We start from the raw sequence: 18,467 nt of genomic DNA, 5'->3' as shown, positions 1-18,467 counted from the left end.
CTTTAAACTTTAAGCACTAAAATGCACTTTTATGTGTTTTTGACTCATGTGGAGTTAAAAATCGAATTCCTTTGTTCCAAAATTGGATCAGTGATTTTCAAATATTATTGAAAAAAACTTGGAGATTATTATTTTTTTCTATCCTTTTGAGTTTCGTTAACTTCCACTTGGGCAAACAAATTATTTAAAACTCTTCTTTTTTTTAAAAAAACTTACATGACACTTTTTGTTTGTGCTGCAGATGCCAAGAAGATGAGTGACAATGTTTAAGGTTTTTATGGCTGAAGTCATCTTCTAAAAAAAAACAACAAAAAAAACACACACACATTGTTAGTTTTCCCCTTGCTTTTCAGAGATTCCAATAAGACAAAACATAAACTACTTTATTAAAAATCGCTGCCATAAAATGATTTAAAGAGGAAATGCCAGATGTACTTCCACTTCTTGTTGCAACAACTGTGGCTTCCTCTGCTGTTACAGGTCAAAACTGACTTATCACAGACAACCAACTATTACATCCAGTTTCTCAAACATTTTTACGCTAAAGAAGACAAGTGGGAAAACGCGCCTTATTTCCGTGGATAAATGACACAGGTAACAATTTGCCAACTCAAACAGAATCGCAACGTAGTAAAAGCAACAATCTAGCGTCTGAATCCGTCCTTCACCGACACGCAGCAACAAAGATCTGCCAGTGTCCTTCCCCTGCCAACCTTATGCTGATATCAAACACACTTACACACACAATATATACGAACGCACAGACCTAGAGGGGCCACAGTAAATATGCGGCTGGTCGATAACTGTCCACCAGAGCAGAGACTCGTAGTTTTTTGCTGATGTGCTGCCTTCAGGTCAGAAATCAGTGCTCCACTTTTGCTGAGATAAAGAATTTGGGGCCTTTAAATCTTACCAGGGACCATTGTGTGTGTGAGTGTGTGTTCATCCATGCAATAGTGGGTTAAAAGTAACTGTCTGTCTTCAGGGGGTGTTCTGAGATAGAGAGTGTCATTATTTTCACCATAGAGTGCCTCCTGGTTAGCCGATTGGGTTCATGAATTGGAAAACGGACGCTCGCAGACTCACAAAGGCACTCGGCTTCAACGGAGCAAAGAGCATTTATTGTGTTTTGTCGATTCCAACTCACTGCCTCGGCCATTAACACGCTTTTTGAACCTAAAGACCGAGCAGGATAAACCCAGGAAGCATACGTCTACAGTGTGAAAACAGCTTTACACACACATTCATAAACCCTCACACACGCGCTGACTGACGCTGACGTTCTCAGTCAAAACCTGCACAAAACAACTGCAGGAATGTTAAAGGCAGCACACCACGTGCCTTCGCTTCCGTCGCTTTATGTTCGATTTTCTAAAGTAAGAATGTACTTTAGCCACTTTTTGCCGACCTCGTCAGCCCACCTGAGCACTGAACACATCATTCAATGTCACCTTGTCACAACTCATACTTACAGTCTGTAGAAATTACCTCATGACATAATGTGCCCTTATTTCTCACCCCCAGGCTCTTAATGTGACAGCAGCTCTTCTACATTTACTCTGCTGTCAATATTTAACACCAAAGAAGTGTTGGCAGATGTGAAACCTGGAGATGAAAAAAACTCTGCACGTGTCACACAGCATGTTAGGATGGAGTGTTGTTCACAAAGAGGGACTGTGATTTAATCATAAATCTTATCAAATGAAAATCTGTCATGCTTGAGTTTTATACATGGGACACTTTGAACAAATGACATAAAGTAAAAACATTTTGTCAGCATATTATTGTAGAGTTTCAACACAGATTTGTTTTTATTCAGCTTATTTATTTATGTTAGAACACAGTTAGTGTGGAAAATCTTTTGAAATTCATTCATCTTATTTTACACGTGAAACATCACATTGTTCCTGTGTGTACATTTGCTATCGTTCCAAAAAAGTGGATCTACCCTCTGTAAAAGTAAAAAAAACAAAAAACAAAACGGAATAGACCCTCGCCAAACTTCTTCTGTCTTTAATGTGACAACTTGTTACATTAAAATGTGCCGCGCACACGTCAAATCATAATTTCTGTAGCTTCAGCTTCATTCTTTCTTTTTGTAGATGTGAAACATCCTGATTTGGCAGCAGTCCCTCACGCCACCTTTCAGGTTTTCTATCTCTGTCAGATGACAGACACATCACTTTTGTTTGGATGTATACGTTCAGTCTCTGTGAGCCTGAAAGCTAAAGTTGCTCATTCCTAAGCTCGCTGGCTGAAATCTGTAATGTTGGGTAAAAAAAAACAACAACAAAAAAAAACAACTTGATTGGGTTTCATCCAGCTTGAGGAAAAACCCAGTTCAATCTGAAGAAAGTAACCCCAAATCACAAATCAGCTTCCAGCATGTTTCCAGCACTTTTTGTCATGTAGTCTTTCGGGGAAGTTTTCCTGAGTCCTCTCCAAGTTTGTCTGACAGGATTTTTGATATAGCATGTCAGAAAAAAATAAGACAGACAAAAAAAAAATAAAAATACTAAGCAAAGAAGAAAAACGCAGCGACGGAGACCAACAGCAGAACAAGTAACATCCAAAGTAGGACAGACGATGGAAATGAAGTGCTCTCTAAGGGGACGGTGGAATAATAGTTTTGTAAGAAAGAAAGAAAGAAAGAAAGAAAGAAAGAAAGAAAGAAAGAAAGAAAGAAAGAAAGAAAGAAAGAAAGAAAGAAAGAAAGAAAGAAAGGTGAAAAAGACAGTGTTCCAGTTGTGCGTCAGTAAATATTGGTTTGAATGGAGTGAGTAGAGGAGAAATAACTATCCGCTGCTTACGTGTTCAGAGAGTCTCCATATGAACAGCGCAGCAGATGGCTTCACAAGAGCCTCAGTGTGAATATACCAGTCTGTCTTTGACTTGAACCCAGTCCAAACTTTCACAGTGGTTCAAAAACATCAAAATTTGTCCTGAAGTAGTCGTGCAGGTGTGTTCATCAACTGGACAGAGAAGAGGGTTGTAAAATCTGTCGTTCCTCTTGGAGGTGCGATCGAGCTGCTTCAATCCTCGCACAAGCACCGGTTCGCATTTAAAGTCCAACGTTGCAAATTCAACAAGTGCAGCAGGCTGCCCCGGTCAGGCCGAATGCACATCAGATCTGACCAGCAGCAGCCGAATTATGTTTGACAAGTGTTCAGCTTTTGATGCTGATTCGACTGTTTTCTCTTCTGCGCCACAGAAATCCTAGAAGTCTCCATATCTGCAGGGAGAAAAACACAGTGTGATGACTGCATTCGTGTCTCTATATAAAAAACATTTTATGCAAGAAAAAAAAAACACTTTGAGTTAGATATTCCTGGGAGTATTTTGATATAAAAAAAAATGTCTTGGAATGTATTGTTTGAATGTTTTCTAATGAGTTGCGAATTAAATATTAAATATGACAATTACACCTGCGAGACTTTTGATTCTACCAAAACATTAAATGTTTTAGGCTGTTCTTCTTTGCTTCTTCAACTGCTTTGATCTTTTGTCAACATCAATTGGCTTTAGGTCTGGACTTTGAATGACATGATTATATATTTTATCTAACATGTTTCTCTGTCCAGCCTTTCTGTCTAAGCTGAAGGGAAGAATCTGCACAGCCTGGTGCAGTGTTAGCCTCCCTCCATCTGTATTGTTTGGCATGTGGGCTGAAAAGTTCCAGTTTGTCTAATTTGAAAGCATCCCGTTCTTCGCTTTTATCGCGCACACTCCATAACTTCTTGCAAATATTAGATTGAGTCTGTTTTGTTTCTCCGTCAGCGGCTTTCCTCCTGCCTCTGTTCCATGAAAGACAATGTTTTTTGTTGTTTTATGTAAAACCTTGCTCCTACTTCAACAATTGTGTAATACTGACCGTCGATTCATCACATGACACTAACGAAAACACACTGAATGTTGCGTATGGAAACATGACAAAGTGCGGAAAGAAGCAACAGGTCGAATACTTTGGTAAGGCGCTGAAGATGGCCGACAAGAAATGTTTAACAATATTGGAAACCATGTGTCGCATTCATAGTCCATCCATATGCAACTTTGCAACAATTATAAGTCATTTTCATTCCTTCATACCACATCGGTCATAACATGGATTACCTGAAGAAATAAATATTTAGAAATCAGTGGGGAAGTTAAATCTAATGATGAACTGTTGCTCACTTCCAAGAGTCAAAACACTTTGTTATTTAACGTGATTTTAAGTCATTTTAACTGGAGCCTTTGGTAGTTAGAAATTATGTCAGGGTTCATCTGAATGAGTGACTGGCCTGACTTACTCTGTGTCATCAGCTGTGGGCGTGTTGTAGCTCTGGAAGAGAGGCTGCATGAAGAGTCCCAGAGTTCCCACCACACACACCAGGATGAAGATCCAGAGAAAGAGGCGATCTATCACCATGGCAACGTACTTCCAGTCCTCAATGATCTGGAAGCCATAACGGAAAGTCAAAAGTCGTGACAGGTTCATTTTACCGTAATCCGTATGTTTTAAACCAATCAACCAGATTTCTTCTTTTACTTGCCACTTTAATCTTTCTGACCGTTCCAAATTAAAACAAAAGTTCACAAAGAGTCTGAAACTTTGAAAAGAAAAAAAATTACAGCATCTTGGAAAGGAATTGAGGCCTTCTGAACCTTTTACATCTATGTTAAAGATATATTTTATTAGAATTGCATGTGATAGATTGAAACAACATAGTGCATTTGTGAATTGAAAAGAAAATTACACAAGTTACAAAATGTTTAGAAGTGAAAACCTGAAATGTGTGGCAAGCTTGTGGATTCAGCCTCTCTGGGTCGTTTCATTACTTTTTACTAAAATCACAGCAAATTTTTCGGATTTTGTCTCTAACTTTATAACTGTACTTTAAACTTTCCTATAATTTTTTTTTTAAATTTATATTTAAAAATTTCTTTCACCCCCCAAAAATGCTAGATGTATCCCAACTTCGCTTAATACTATTTTTTGTGGGATAGCCCATATAAATACATTGAGGCTGTGATGTAAAAAAAAAAAAAGTTCAGGAAGTAGGAATATAATTTCAAGGCACTGTAAGCACTGTGTATTTAGAGAGTCAGTCTTTTTCTATAGAGCTAATATATCACACATCTAAATCTGTTCTTCTCCCATTCACCTCCTCTTGCGCATCAAGAGAGGGGCTAATGATCTAATGACGATTTTTATTCTATCTCTCCTCATTTCTCTGCATTTCGGCTCCTCACCCCTTCATTGCCGTCTTCCATCTTCATGTGTTCAGCGATGTATTTCACTCCATCCACTGCTTCTTCCAGCTCTGCATCCAGCTGCGCCGCTGTCGGCCTCCCAAAGTCGGGGGAGTCCCGGGCGTCGCCCGTCTTCCAGCAGCAGTTGTACGCCGAGTCCTCGTTGACGTAGAAAGAGTTGCAGTCTGTGGGGATTCCTCCCAGTCTGGCGTCGGAGTGCTGCCTCCTGCCTGCGCCGCTGTGGAAGCTGCTTTTGCTGACGGGGCTCCTGCTGGTGAGCCTTTTGCGGAGTTTATTGTGGATGCTGGAGGAACCCGGGCGTCTCATGAGCAGGAAGGTCGCGAGGCGAACCAAGAAGAGGCGCTTGACCCAGTCTGGCATGTAGTGAGTAGACGGGGAGCGGTGATGCACATTGAGGACACAGGCCGTGCTGACGATGGAGAATGTGACCAGCACCATGGTGAACATCAAGTATTTGCCTTGAAAATATTCAGAAAAAGAGAAAGAAGGGGTAAAACAAAGACATATTAGTACATCTACTGCACACTAATGTGTGGGTCGAGGGCTGAGCTTCTCAATCCACACCGCATCATTCCTAGCTGACAGAATTCATAGACTTTAAAACATGAGTTATTTGTACATAATTAAAAAGTAATTATCTCTAACAACATAAATCCTACGTGTGTTAAGCTACAGGGAGTTAGCTCGTGAACAAGTCACTTTGAATGTCATCTAGAAAACCTCATTTCAGTATTTAAGAAGTGACTATGTTAAATTTTCTCCAATTACGGCAGAAAATAATTCCCTGATGCTTTCCAGAAAAAAAAACAACAACCAAAAAAAACCCAAAAAAAAACACTATGGGTATAACATCTGGAGGATGTTTTAAATTTCTCTTTAAGAATCAGCTGTGCCTCCATTTCCAACATTAGTGAGCTTTTTCTTTCTCTTTCTTGTTCTCCTCTTTAAGAAGAGCAGGAGCTTCTTAAAGAGACAGAGGCCCAATTTCAAAGTGTCAAATTACAAAGTCAAATTTCTTCTAAGTTACGTTTTTTTTATAACAACTGACGGTAACATAGTTACTTGACCGTGCTTTACAATGGAATATGTGCCTCAAAAATACATGAAACTGCCGCTGTAGAACTCTGCAAAGGCCGTCCATGATCTGGAGGAGTGTCAAGACTGTGGTGTTGGTTTAGTCAGGTGCAAAACACAGATAAGGTTTCTCTTTGCTGAAGTCAGTGCTTCTAAAAACCTATAAGAATGTAAAGTTTTCAGATTACTTTTTTAACACATCAAATTTTCACAGATGATAATTTGTTTTTTACAAAATCAGAAAAACAAGTGTTGTCTGGCCTTGAATCAGCCCCGCGAGCAGCAAACAAACGCAAACTTCACATACCTATGAGTGGCACCGCCAGAGAGGTGGGCGGCACGATCTTCGATATCAGGAGCAGGAACACGGTGAGGGCCAGCAGCACCGAGATGCACAGCGTCATCTTCTCCCTGCAGTCCGAAGGCAAGTAGAACACCAGGATGGCCAGCGACGTGATCAGCACGCACGGGATGATCAGGTTGATGGTGTAGAACAGAGGCTTCCTCTTGATGACGAAATCGTAAGTGATGTCGAGGTACGTGATGTCGCTGGGGTCCTCGTTTTTACGTGCCGGGAGCGAGACGATGTCCCACTCCCCGCTCGGCGTGAAGTCGTCCCGGCTGGCGAAGTCGCTGGTGAGGATGAGGTCCACCTCCGTGTGGTCGTACGTCCAGGAGCGAAACTTGAGCGTGCAGTTCTGCTGATCGAAGGGGAAGTTCTGCACCTCGATGGAGCAGGCGGACTTGTAGATGGCTGGGGGGAGCCAGAAGATGTCGCCCGTGTTGGAGACCACGGCGTTGCAGTAGAAGGAAACTTCGTACACTCCGTCGGCACTGTGACACGTTCAGAGATCGGGCCATGAATATTCAACAGCGAGCAATCTGTCGATTCAACAGTATGGCCACGGTGATCTAACGTTTTCACTTTTTCTCTGCGCCTTCAGCTTGTTTTTATCAGCTTACGTTTTCCACCTTACTCACTTGTTGTAAAGCACTATGTCAGGAAGCCAGATCATTTTGGAAGGGATTCGCAGCTTTTTGATGCCTTCATATTTTCCCGGGTCCCATCTCAGTCTGTAGTCATTCCATTCCTACGGAAAGAGCAAACGCTCTTATCAGCGAACCAAAAAATATATGAATTGAGATGCAGACAGGGAATTAGAGAAAGACTGCGGAGTACCTGAAACAGCCACACATTGGTGGTCATGATCTGCTCCCTCTCATTCTGCAGAAACAAACAAAAGAACATTGATTGGATTTCTGCCATATTTTAGTTTATCTGGTCAACTTTAAGCACGTTTTAGCAAAATATGTGAAAGACGCCAAAATACCATATTTTTCAATAGTTCAGTGGTTTAGTAGAGTAATGTAGAGTTTCTAATAACTTAACTATACGCTTATTCACTCTGTTTCATAGCAACTGTTTTCTAAGTTTAGGTCAGAATCATGAAACATCAATGATGTCTGGGGATGATTTCTCAAACTTAAAATAAATGATTTCCTTAATTATTAAAAGAAATTAAAAATAAGATAGTATATTTGCGGACACGTTGTGCTAATGCTCTTGTTCAGTTGGTTTTTAATTAATGTTTTGTACATTACAACCACAGGTAATCAGACAATCAAACAGATGAGAGAAAAACTGAACTATTTGATCTGCATGCAAAGCATTTTGGATAAAGGAATCCTATTCTGCACATTGGGCTGAGCTCATCATGCCAACAAGGAACACAGAGACAGCATCAGGTAGTCTGTATTATATTCTTTGGGCCTTCTAAACGTGTTCATGATTTAGAGGGCCTCACTTTCCACCTGAAGATCACTGTTAGCAGAAGTTCTCCATCCAATCTCATCCCTTTGCAAAAAAGGAACATGCAGAAAATGTAATCTCTAGATGAGCAAGGTTGGTAAAAAAAAATAAATAAAAAACAACAAACAAAAAAACGTTTCAAAATAAAATAGCCACGTCACAGCCCAGATGGACCATCAATGATTCATTCAGTTTTACAAAAACCCAGACGTCCGACTAAAACAATATGTCTGCAAATTCTGCCTTGTATTCTCGTAAGTTCTTGTTCTGCATCGAGTTTGCAGCTCATCCAAAAATCAAATGGTGCTGTAGCTGTTCGACCTCGACACGTCAGTCACGTATCACCGGGAAGACTCAGAGAGACGGGCAAGAAGACTCACACTTGTTCCCAGCTGGCAGCGACTTCAAGCTGTCACTTCATCTAACCCGCGAGCCTTTTTACTGAGACCCTGTGATGCAGAGTTTGAATGTTTGCATGATCACATCACATCTCCATCATTATTTACTGTTTTTTTTGTGAGGAAATGATTATGTGTGCGTGTGCGTTTGTTTGTAATACCTTGTGGGGACGATTTTCCTGACATATACTACGTTGTGGGGACCAATCGCTCCTCGTGGGGACCGAAGCCTGGTCCCCACAAGGGGAAACCCTGTTTTTGGGTCAGGGGTCAGAGTTAGGACTAAGGTATGAATTGAGTTTTGGTTAGGGTTAGGGTTAGGTATGTGATGGATAGGGTTAGGAAAAGGGTAAAGGTAAGGTTTAGGCTGTAGAAATGAATGGAAGTCAATGGAAAGTCCCCACAAAGATAGCAAAACAAACATGTGTGTGTGTGTGTGTTTTAAGAAGTATCCAGTTAATGCAACGTAACCGTATATTTTCTAAACAAGTAAATGACCCTCACTGATGCAACAGGGAGTTCAGGTGATTTAGCAGTGGTTAGATTTTATGTTATGAAATCCATGAAGCTATTTAAATCAAATGAGTTTATTTTAGAGAGAAAATGATTAAATATTAGATAAATATCTATGCAGTCAGATACAGAAACAGTGTAGATTTGTTACAGAGATCTCATCAACTACAATTAGTAAAGCAGCACAGAGTCTGTTAATTAAGCTTTATGTCATACTAAAGATATTGCCTGGGTCAGTTTTGCATAGATAGTCACTCATCTCACACCATAATTTATATTTTGGACTTTTTTTTTCTTCATAATGCAGTGGAGCCTCCTGAGAAACAACAGAAAGTTGTCTGGTAAGGTGCTTTTCCAGTATATTAAACATAAATCTATCAGACATGGTGTAAAGATGGAGTGGGAGGATGAATTATCATCTTAATATCAAATTATACTTCTTCAGTTTGATGTTTTGTTTCACAAAAAAACCCCAAAAGGATTCCACCAAAGTCAAGAGTGTAAAAGAGTTGATTAAAATCTGCTCCCATTCCTCTTCTCTCTTACTTGTGTTAACAACGGTAAGCTCACGTTTTTAGTAGCAAAAACAATGTTGCAGTCAGTTCTCGTCTGGAAATTAGACGCTCAGCAGCCTCTCCGGGTCCAAGAGGCTCGGCGTAAGATGGGCTCACGGAGAGCAGCTGATTAAAGATGCATGGCGTCAGAGACACTGGGAAGTTGTCTGCTCAGAGCCCAAAGGGTTTAAAAATAAAAAATAAAAACAGCGGAGGTACAGTTCTGCTACAGTTTGCTCACGATGCTGCCTTATGTTGGATGATATAAAAGGATCGGCTGTCATGTCACCAAATTAAAGCCCAAATATCTGGGTTTTCGACCCAGCATCGTGGTTTTCTAGTTGAAAAATCTGGATCCCCTGAAGTAAAGTTTAGCTCTTTCACAAAGGGTGGCCCATTCTGTGGAAATCTGGAACATTTTACAGATGACATAAGGAGCAATAAAACTAAAAATACTAATTTAAATATTAAAACACTGGCAGCTTACATTGCAGCATTAAAATGGCCTCTTGGCTTACACTGGCAGCTTACATTGCAGCATTAAAATGGCCTCTTGGCTTCTGGTCTCATTGGAGCGCTGAGTCTGTCAAGACGGCGACGTCTTGGAGGCTTTTCAGAACCAGGATTGCGCAGCTCTCCGAGAACTGTCCACAGCTTGAGATGTTGTTTCATAACCAAACCACACTGACAAAAAATATTCTGCCCTTCACTTAAAAAAAAATGCAAATATTTACATATTGATTTATGTTTATCTGAGTTATGTTTATCAGCATAAGTATGTTTATACTTATGCTGTGACATGAAAAAGAAAATCCAAGTAAAGCTAATTTAATTTTGTCAGGTAAATTAAACAAAGCTGAACTTTGTATAAATTATGAAACTGTTTTTAATGTAGTAAATGAAATTTGCAAAGTACGCTGTAAAATCTTAAGTTAACATAATAAATCTGAGTTTGTCGTACTTCTTTAACAACCCCTTAAAAAGAAAATACTTGATTGAAACAGTCTCATAGGTATTTGGTGTTTTGAAATATTGAATGAAACACCGTAAAGATTGTTCTTTTGTTTTTTGTTAAGATAGGCTCGTAATGCATTTTCTGAAAAATATTACAATCTCTTGTATCTTGAATAAATATTTTGGACCTTAATACTAGATATATTTGTGTAAATACACTAACTTGATTTATTTTTTTTGTTGATTTCACAGATTCAGTTTTGTTAAATCTACTTCACCACAGGATCTTTTTTTTTCAGTGCATGTTTTAAATTTCTCCAGAGCTTTGTCTCTAACCTGTCTGAGGTCCCTTTGCTCCTCATGAGGCAGTTTTCCTTGTTAAGTTGCACCAGATTTTGTTTAGAGCTATCATGATAAAGAAAAAAGGAGCTAAATAAGAGCCAGCATAAATTGTCATGTCTAAAAAAACACTTGTTTTCCTTAAATCGCACATTATCGACATGAAAAGTTTAAGTGAGAAATTAGAGACACGTTGAAGGGGTATAGAAACTTTTGCAAAAGGACTGTATAAAATCTTTATATTATAATTGAAATATTATAATGGGTCTTCAATGTACCACTGAAACTTGTCCCAAAACCCAATTTTGACGATTACTGCAGATCATAAAGTATACTCACGACACTGATGAGCTGCGACAGAGAAACCTGTATGGAGATGGTGACCTGTTGGCTCTTATTCACCGCAGGTCTGATCAGCTTGTTGTAGCGCTCCGGTCCCAGCAGGTGGTTCACCAGCCGCTCCTCAGCATTCTCTGCTCTGCTGTCTGCAGGGCAGAAAAGCACGAGCAACAAATACGCCCCGACTGTGTTTAATTTCATATGGCTGCAGGCTAAATCATCCATTAGGAAAAACAGACACAAACTCATGTGAAAACATTACATCAATCAATCAATAATTAATGTGATGGATAAATGCCATTTGTTCGTCCTGTGGTGAACCACAATGTCAGGAAGCTTCTTTTTACAAAAAAAAAAAACAAAAAAAACAAACTGACTTAGCTTCTCTCATGTGTTTAGATGCCAGTTGGATGTGAACAATAAAGCTATTGATGCCTAACCCTATCACTATTACACCATGTTCACGTTTGCTTTGTCGATGTGATTGGCTGAGCATTTTGCAGACTCTCAGAGAAGAAAAAACTAACAGAAATCCAGTCATGCATCCTATGAGACAACCTCTCGAAGCTTTGTGTTTGCACAGCTTTAAATGATTGGTTATGTAAAAAATAGAGCCCAGAATAACTTGGAGGCAAAATGGGTTGTTTCTTTTGTTTTTTTTCCGTCTCATGACATTTGCCGTCATCGTGCCTCTGTTGTCAAGCAAACTTACAAAAGCAAAACGGGCATTAAATATCTAGATGGCTTGCTTCATTGTGCCACATGAACTGCCTCCCTTTTTTTTTGTTTTGCAGTAGATTGCGTGCAGCGAGGGCAGATGTTCTTGTTGCAGATGCACCATGCCGTTTCGACTTTTATGTCAGACTGGGTGTTATTTGTTTCAGTTCAAATGGGGCGAATAAATGCATTAAAGCTAAATGAAACAACCAGTTTTCAGCTTATTTCAACCCAAAAGGACAGCTAGTTTGCTGTGCCGCTTGCAGAGGGAAAGCTGGGTTAAACCTAAGGATGACATAAGTTAGACTCTATCCTAACATGTTGTGCAAAAGCTGAGTTATCTCCCATTTCTTTATATTTTGTTTGCATGGAGAGAGATGCCCTTGCAATCTTTAAATTATTTTTTTTGTTTTGTATTTTGCACAACTTTTATCGTCCCTAGTTCTTTAATTGAACCTATGTAAAAAAAAAAAACTATGAAACACTTTTGCAACAACGGTGTGATTCCCAGAGGGGTTTTTACTGAAATAATTGCCATCAGGTTGGATGAAGTTCTCTCAGACTTTCTGAGTTGAATGATAATAGCCTGATGTAAAGTGGATGGCCCAGCTGGTTATCCGTCTTGAATCAAATTTAAAATATATGAAAAGAACTGAAATGGGAGTACAAAGAAGACACACCAAGAACATCCCGGATTAAAACATTTTCTATAGAGATCGGGTCAAAATCCCACCTGAGCGATGATGCATTGATCTTTATGCTAGGTTTTTTTGAAGTCGTCCTTATCAGAAAAATGACTTTGAATTACCCAATATTGAGACATTTCAAGAAATAAATGTTCAACATGTATTCCCTGTTCCATTAAACTCACGATTTGTGGACTTACTTGTTTTGATTTGATTGTATTTGCTGGTTGCCCTGGGTGTTAGAGACATCCACTGTGAGTTTTGTATCAAAAGGCAGATTAAAATATAACATTGACTTGTTCAGTACTTATTAGTCTGCTGTATGTGGATTCAAATGCCTCAAAGAAGCACAGAAGGACAGAATCAGTGAAGTTATAGAGCTGCCATTTTTAATCTGTGGATTTCACCACAGCCGCTTTGAATGAGCACTGGAGCCAAATACAAATACGCAGCACTAATCCAGCACAAATCTTCTGGCCTTTTAAGGAAATGCAAACACAGAGAGCAACACTGTGAAGGACTCAGAAGGCTGCTCAGTCTCTGAGTTGTACAGTACTTCATCCTATAAATTATTTAAAACCTTGTTTACAGAGATATGTATCCTGATGGGTCCAATAGGATTTTTGTTTCTGTTAAGTGCATCAACTGTAGTGAGTTGCCCATTTTATTCATTGATGCTGGTAAAATGTCCTCGCTGTTTGATTCTGACCCGGAGGAAAATGCTGAATGTGTCAGTTTAGTGATAAAAGAAGCCAAAAAAAAAAAAAAAATCCCACAAAGCTCCACAAAACAAGAATCCAGACTATTAACAAAGAGATTCTTTTATAAACCGAGAGCCACTCAAGTGTGTTCTCTGAGAGAAGCGACGCTAGGCTTTCTTGGATACATGAACAAAAGTAGCCCTCGGTGAATTATTCAAAGAGCCCATCTGCTTTTACTTTTGAATATTTTTAGAGTCTGCACACAACAACTGTCCAACCTTCCAGGTAGACGGAAGAAAATATCTCTAAACGAGAGTGAGACAGATGTTACCCAACCGTGAGTTTCAATTAAAAATTAAGTTAGGAGATGATTGTTTTCGCTAACATCGTTGCATTAAGAGTTGTTGGAAATTCTACCACTAACACTTTGTGCGAATCCCTTTTTGTCAAAAGGACAACACTTAGCAAGATTAATCACTCAATCTATTTCTTCTACAGTCTTTTTTGAGGAGGTCTGAATGAAAAAGGAAAGAGGTTTTTGTTTGGGATCACAATCCTGTTGAAAGACCTAATGGCATCTTTAGCTTATGATCCTGTTTGTATGAAAATATTTTTCTCATAATGCCTTAAGAGAGGCCATCATGCCATTGCAGCATCTTAACCGGCTTAACGGTGGACATGAGGTGTTTTCGCATTTTCATCCCTTGTTTTATACCAGACTCACAAGAAGTGCTTCTTGCTGAAAAGCTTAATCTTTGTCTTGCCTGATTAAACACAATGTTCCAGTTAAAAAAAAAAAAAAAATTATGACATTATTCTTATCCAACCAATAGGCCTTCACATGCTCTCTTACTATGAGCTCTGGATATTTCTTTTACCTCATCCAGTGCCTGGTGGCACGGTGTGTTATGGCTGCTTCTCCAACCCAGAGGCTAAAAGAAACTGACCTCTGCATCATTTTCTATTTATACCCCACAGAGCAAGCCGGTCATTGGTTAATAATGAAACATTTCTATCCACAGATATCAACTTTAAGATTAAATTATTAAATCAAATTATGGATTGGCTTACAGAATTTTTTAAGCCACGGTTGATTTTGTTTGAAGGATAGTTTGTCAAAGTGAGAATAAATGAACACAAAATAAACCATATAGATTTTTTTTTTCACTATGAAATGATGCCAAAGCAATAATCGATTAATTGGAATGTAGGCTTTTAACACAACTTTACCAGGGCTGCCAACAAATGTGTTTAAAAATGGCCGAATAGTGAAGTTGGTGGCTGAAAACGTTTCTTTAGCCAAAAGGATGAGAAAGTGCAAAAAGAGTTATTAAATGAAAGAGAAAGAAATTCAAAACTGAACAGTATGTCCCATAATGCGTGCCTCGGTGTCTTATTATTATTATTAGCAAAAACTGACAAAAACTCAGTCAAAGTGGGGGATTTATGTGCAAATCAAGGCCAAGTTACATTTTTAAGGAACCCGAACATCGTTCATGTACAAACGTGTATGTGTGTGTGTGTGTGTGGGGGGGGTGTGTGTGTGTGTGTGTGTGTGTGTGTGTGTGTGTGTGTGTGTGTGTACAGGGGGGGAGGCACGTCGGTCATATCTGAAGTAGTCCAGAGATCTGTGTGCTTACATTGACATCAGCACCATGGACAGCGTCTATTTCCTCCTTCGGATCATAGCACTGAATGAATTCTCCACTAACACGCTGCTAGTCTGAACGCACTGGAATCGAAATTCATGTTTTTCATCGTAAAGTTTTACGCTTAAACGCAAGGAATCGAACATAACTTACTTGTAAGCGACAGAATGAGGACCAGGAACAAAGGGCTGGGTGTCATCTCCTTCCCGCTTCCTTGCACAAACTTGGTACTTTCCGACGCTGCTCTTCAAAAGAAGAAATTTAAGTCCATTTAATGACGAAATTCAATCAGTGTAGTCCATCGCGATGAAACAGGATGTTTTCTTTCCCACAGTTTCAGAGCAACTCGTCCGGTTTTAGATACTTGAATTTTTCAGAATGGAAAACATGGGAACATGGAGACAAAAAAAGGTTCACAGCCTAAAAATTGATTGTCAAAAAACACATTGTCGTCGTTTTATCTCAGAGCGTCAAAAGCCACGCTGTTTTTTTTTTTTTTTATTTTTTCTTTCTTTTTTTTTTTCCGCCGCAAGCAGCCACTGTCACAACGTCGATCCAGATCAAACAGCCAGAGACGAGATCCACTTTGGCGTCGCTGTTGTCTCCAGAAATTTCAAAAGCAAACTTCTTTCTCTCTCTGTGACTTGACCCACCTTCAACCGGCGGAAGTTTGCAGATCTCTAATGAAGCCTCTGATGCGCTCCCGCTGGAACCGCGGCGCGCACCGGGAGCGCGCTTCAGCTATCACTGTCGATCCGTCTGTTACCGCTTGGAGTCAAACTGACTGAGGAGACGGAGCTCATTCAGAATGAGCAGAGTCCCCATTTGACTTTTGGGGGGGGGGAGGTTATGTGTGCGTGTGCGTGTGTATTTACAACTTTGACATTTGCAAGGTATCTAGCAATTTAGATTAACTTCTACGGAGCTTTTTTTGTAAAAAAAAAAAAAAAAGAAAAAATTTTTTTCTAGAATTATTAACATCAAATCTAAAAAAGAGGACCAGTCAAATATTCACCTTGTGGTAACATGGGTTGATATTCTCTCACATCGGTCTCTTTTCTGTTTGATAAAGGTTCAACAATCCAGTTCAGAGGATGTTTAGCTCAGCAAGTTGTTTCTGGAACAATTAGTTTTCCTCTCTCCATTCATTCATGCATGAGTGAATGAGGGTAGGTGCCTATGTCCAGGCAGAGTACACTCTGGACAGGTGGCCAGTCCACCAGAGGGACACAAAGAAGAGACAACCAATTCACACACACACACACACACACACACACACACACACACACACACACACACACACACCTAGGGACAAATTACACAGACTAAATAACTAAATAACCTATCAGTATTCACAGTGAAAGGAAGCCATAGTATCCGGAAAAACTCACACAGGAAAAACACACGCAAGCAAACTCCATGCAGAAAAACCTCGGGTTGGAATTTGAACCCAGTACTGTTTTGCTACAGTGCTACCAATTAGAACCACCATGCAGTCCAAGTTCTGAAGTCCTGGTGTGAAAGCAGCATGTGGGACTAATTGATCCATGTGCCGGCTTATTTCACTCACCATTATACCTGATAGGAGCTTGAGAGACATTCAGATTCATTTGCCAGTAGCTGGATGGGTTGGTTCCCTTTTGGGGGGGTTTTCATTATCAGGACTGTTCAGAACTTGGTCAGTCATTAAAGGTGAGTCCCATTCTTTCTTCAGAAGTTGGTTTATTTTTGAGCCAGTAGGCACGGATCACGTCTGGGCCAGTTCTTAATATGTTGAACTGTTTGTTGGAGCCATTGAGGAGATCCGTGTTGGCGTTCACCATTTGAGCATGCTCAGAGGCACAAAGCAGAATAGACCAGAACGTTTTGCACCTTCTTCAGACTTTTTCTGCATATGCGACTCCTGGATAAAACACCTCGGATTCAAAAGTTACAGGCTTGTCTTGACGACGAGGTCTTTTTTCATGCTGCTTTTCTCAAATTTTCCTTCTTTTTATAATTCTAATGGAAACACGGGTGGGATTCGCACCTTCAGATCAGGAAACGGGTGATTTACTTGGGTGGCTTTATTGACGTAGTTTGCATGTGCATACATCCATCACGGATGAGGCCGTATAACCAGCCTTTACACGGCCCAGTGGAGATTTCAATCTGCTTTAATGGAAATCCGTGTCTGCTTCAGTCAAGTTAACTGGCACAAGGTTGCCACATTTCACAGCAGCTCACAGCGCACTCACTCACTAAGTCTTCTTCTCCATCATCACTTTCCACTCATCCGTGCAGATTTTGGGGGTGAGAAATAAGAGCCAAGATAGTACGAGCTATTTCTGTCGCCTTACACTCAGGACACAATGTATTTGCTTACAATCAATACATAAAACAGGTGAGTAGCTACAACAGTAACGATTTATGTTTGTTACTCTCTGTTCTGTCTGGGTTCTGTTTTCTTTTGTAAATACAATATGAACATATGCTCATCTCCATAGATTAGAAATGCATATGAAACATGCATTTTTGTCCTTTACTTTAAAAAGTAAGACTTTTGTTTTCTAGATTCATTTCTCACAAATAAAATGTTTATTTCACAATTTGATGATCTTGGCTTACAGCTTATAAAAACAAAGTACAGTTTCTAGAAAAATCAAAATATTGCATAAGGCCGACGACTTTCGATATGGCAAACAGAAGTGTGCAGTAAATCGGTGACCTCGCAGCTTTCCAGGTTTCGGTCACTCACATTTTATGTGAGGGGGGTTATCCACAAAAGACTCAATGAAACTTTCTCCCACCAAAATTTCTTCCAACTTTGGTGGAAGAAAAAGGTGCGGTTGAAAAAATGTGGACAACCCTGTGTAAACTGTTGATTCACTGAGGCTCCAGCTAAAGTAACCTGGGAAACCGTAACAATTCAGCAATAACGCAAGTATTTTCCTTCTTGTGTCATTCCATTTTTTTTCCCAATCAGCTGTTGGTCACAGAAGGTAGTCACTCTGAGTTTAAAAAGCAGTAACGCAAAGACTGGTTTGCAGGTCAACCTGCTAATTGTTTAGAGATGATCTCGGGTTAGCTTGCCGACGACGTCCGTCGCCTCAGTTCGAGGTTTGGAGATTGCAATGTGGAAATGTGGATTTGAGTTTCACAGACACGCTGACAGGAGTGGGATGTTGTGACAAACTGAAGATGCAGATGGATTTCATTACGGAGAGGAATTAAGCGTCCCCCCCCCCTGCCCCCTCTACCTACATGATAACTGTACCAACACAGATCTGCAATCCATCATCAGTGAATTAGATTCCAGCTTTTATGTTGTCTGTCAACATGTATCTCATTTGTGTGGGGGGCTGCAGCTTGGCTGATTTCTGAATTTGAAATTCAGAAATATATATATATCTGTGTACAGATGTTCCTGTACACAGATGTGTACAGAAACATCTGTGCAGAATATGGACTGGAAGCCCCGAGGTCAAAATGGGGGACACC

At 39.8% G+C, this 18,467-nt stretch overlaps 1 protein-coding gene across 1 annotated transcript; it reads right to left on the bottom strand.

The window, feature by feature from the left end:
• Positions 1–1,756: 1,756 nt before the first annotated feature.
• LOC103132309 (neuronal acetylcholine receptor subunit beta-2-like) lies at positions 1,757–15,774 on the bottom strand. Its single transcript, XM_007544096.2, has 8 exons — positions 15,141–15,774; positions 11,235–11,380; positions 7,508–7,552; positions 7,309–7,418; positions 6,635–7,161; positions 5,233–5,711; positions 4,290–4,435; positions 1,757–3,232 (listed from the first exon to the last, which is right to left on the bottom strand). The coding sequence occupies exons 1-8, from the start codon at positions 15,184–15,186 to the stop codon at positions 3,217–3,219; spliced, it is 1,515 nt and encodes a 504-aa protein (XP_007544158.1). The 5' UTR covers positions 15,187–15,774; the 3' UTR covers positions 1,757–3,216.
• Positions 15,775–18,467: the final 2,693 nt, after the last annotated feature.

Source organism: Poecilia formosa, unplaced genomic scaffold, assembly GCF_000485575.1.
Source record: "Poecilia formosa unplaced genomic scaffold, Poecilia_formosa-5.1.2 Scaffold11, whole genome shotgun sequence".
Taxonomy (NCBI): domain Eukaryota; kingdom Metazoa; phylum Chordata; class Actinopteri; order Cyprinodontiformes; family Poeciliidae; genus Poecilia; species Poecilia formosa.
The sequence above is the reverse complement of the archived record's forward strand: the minus strand, read 5'-3'. Positions and strand labels throughout refer to the sequence as shown.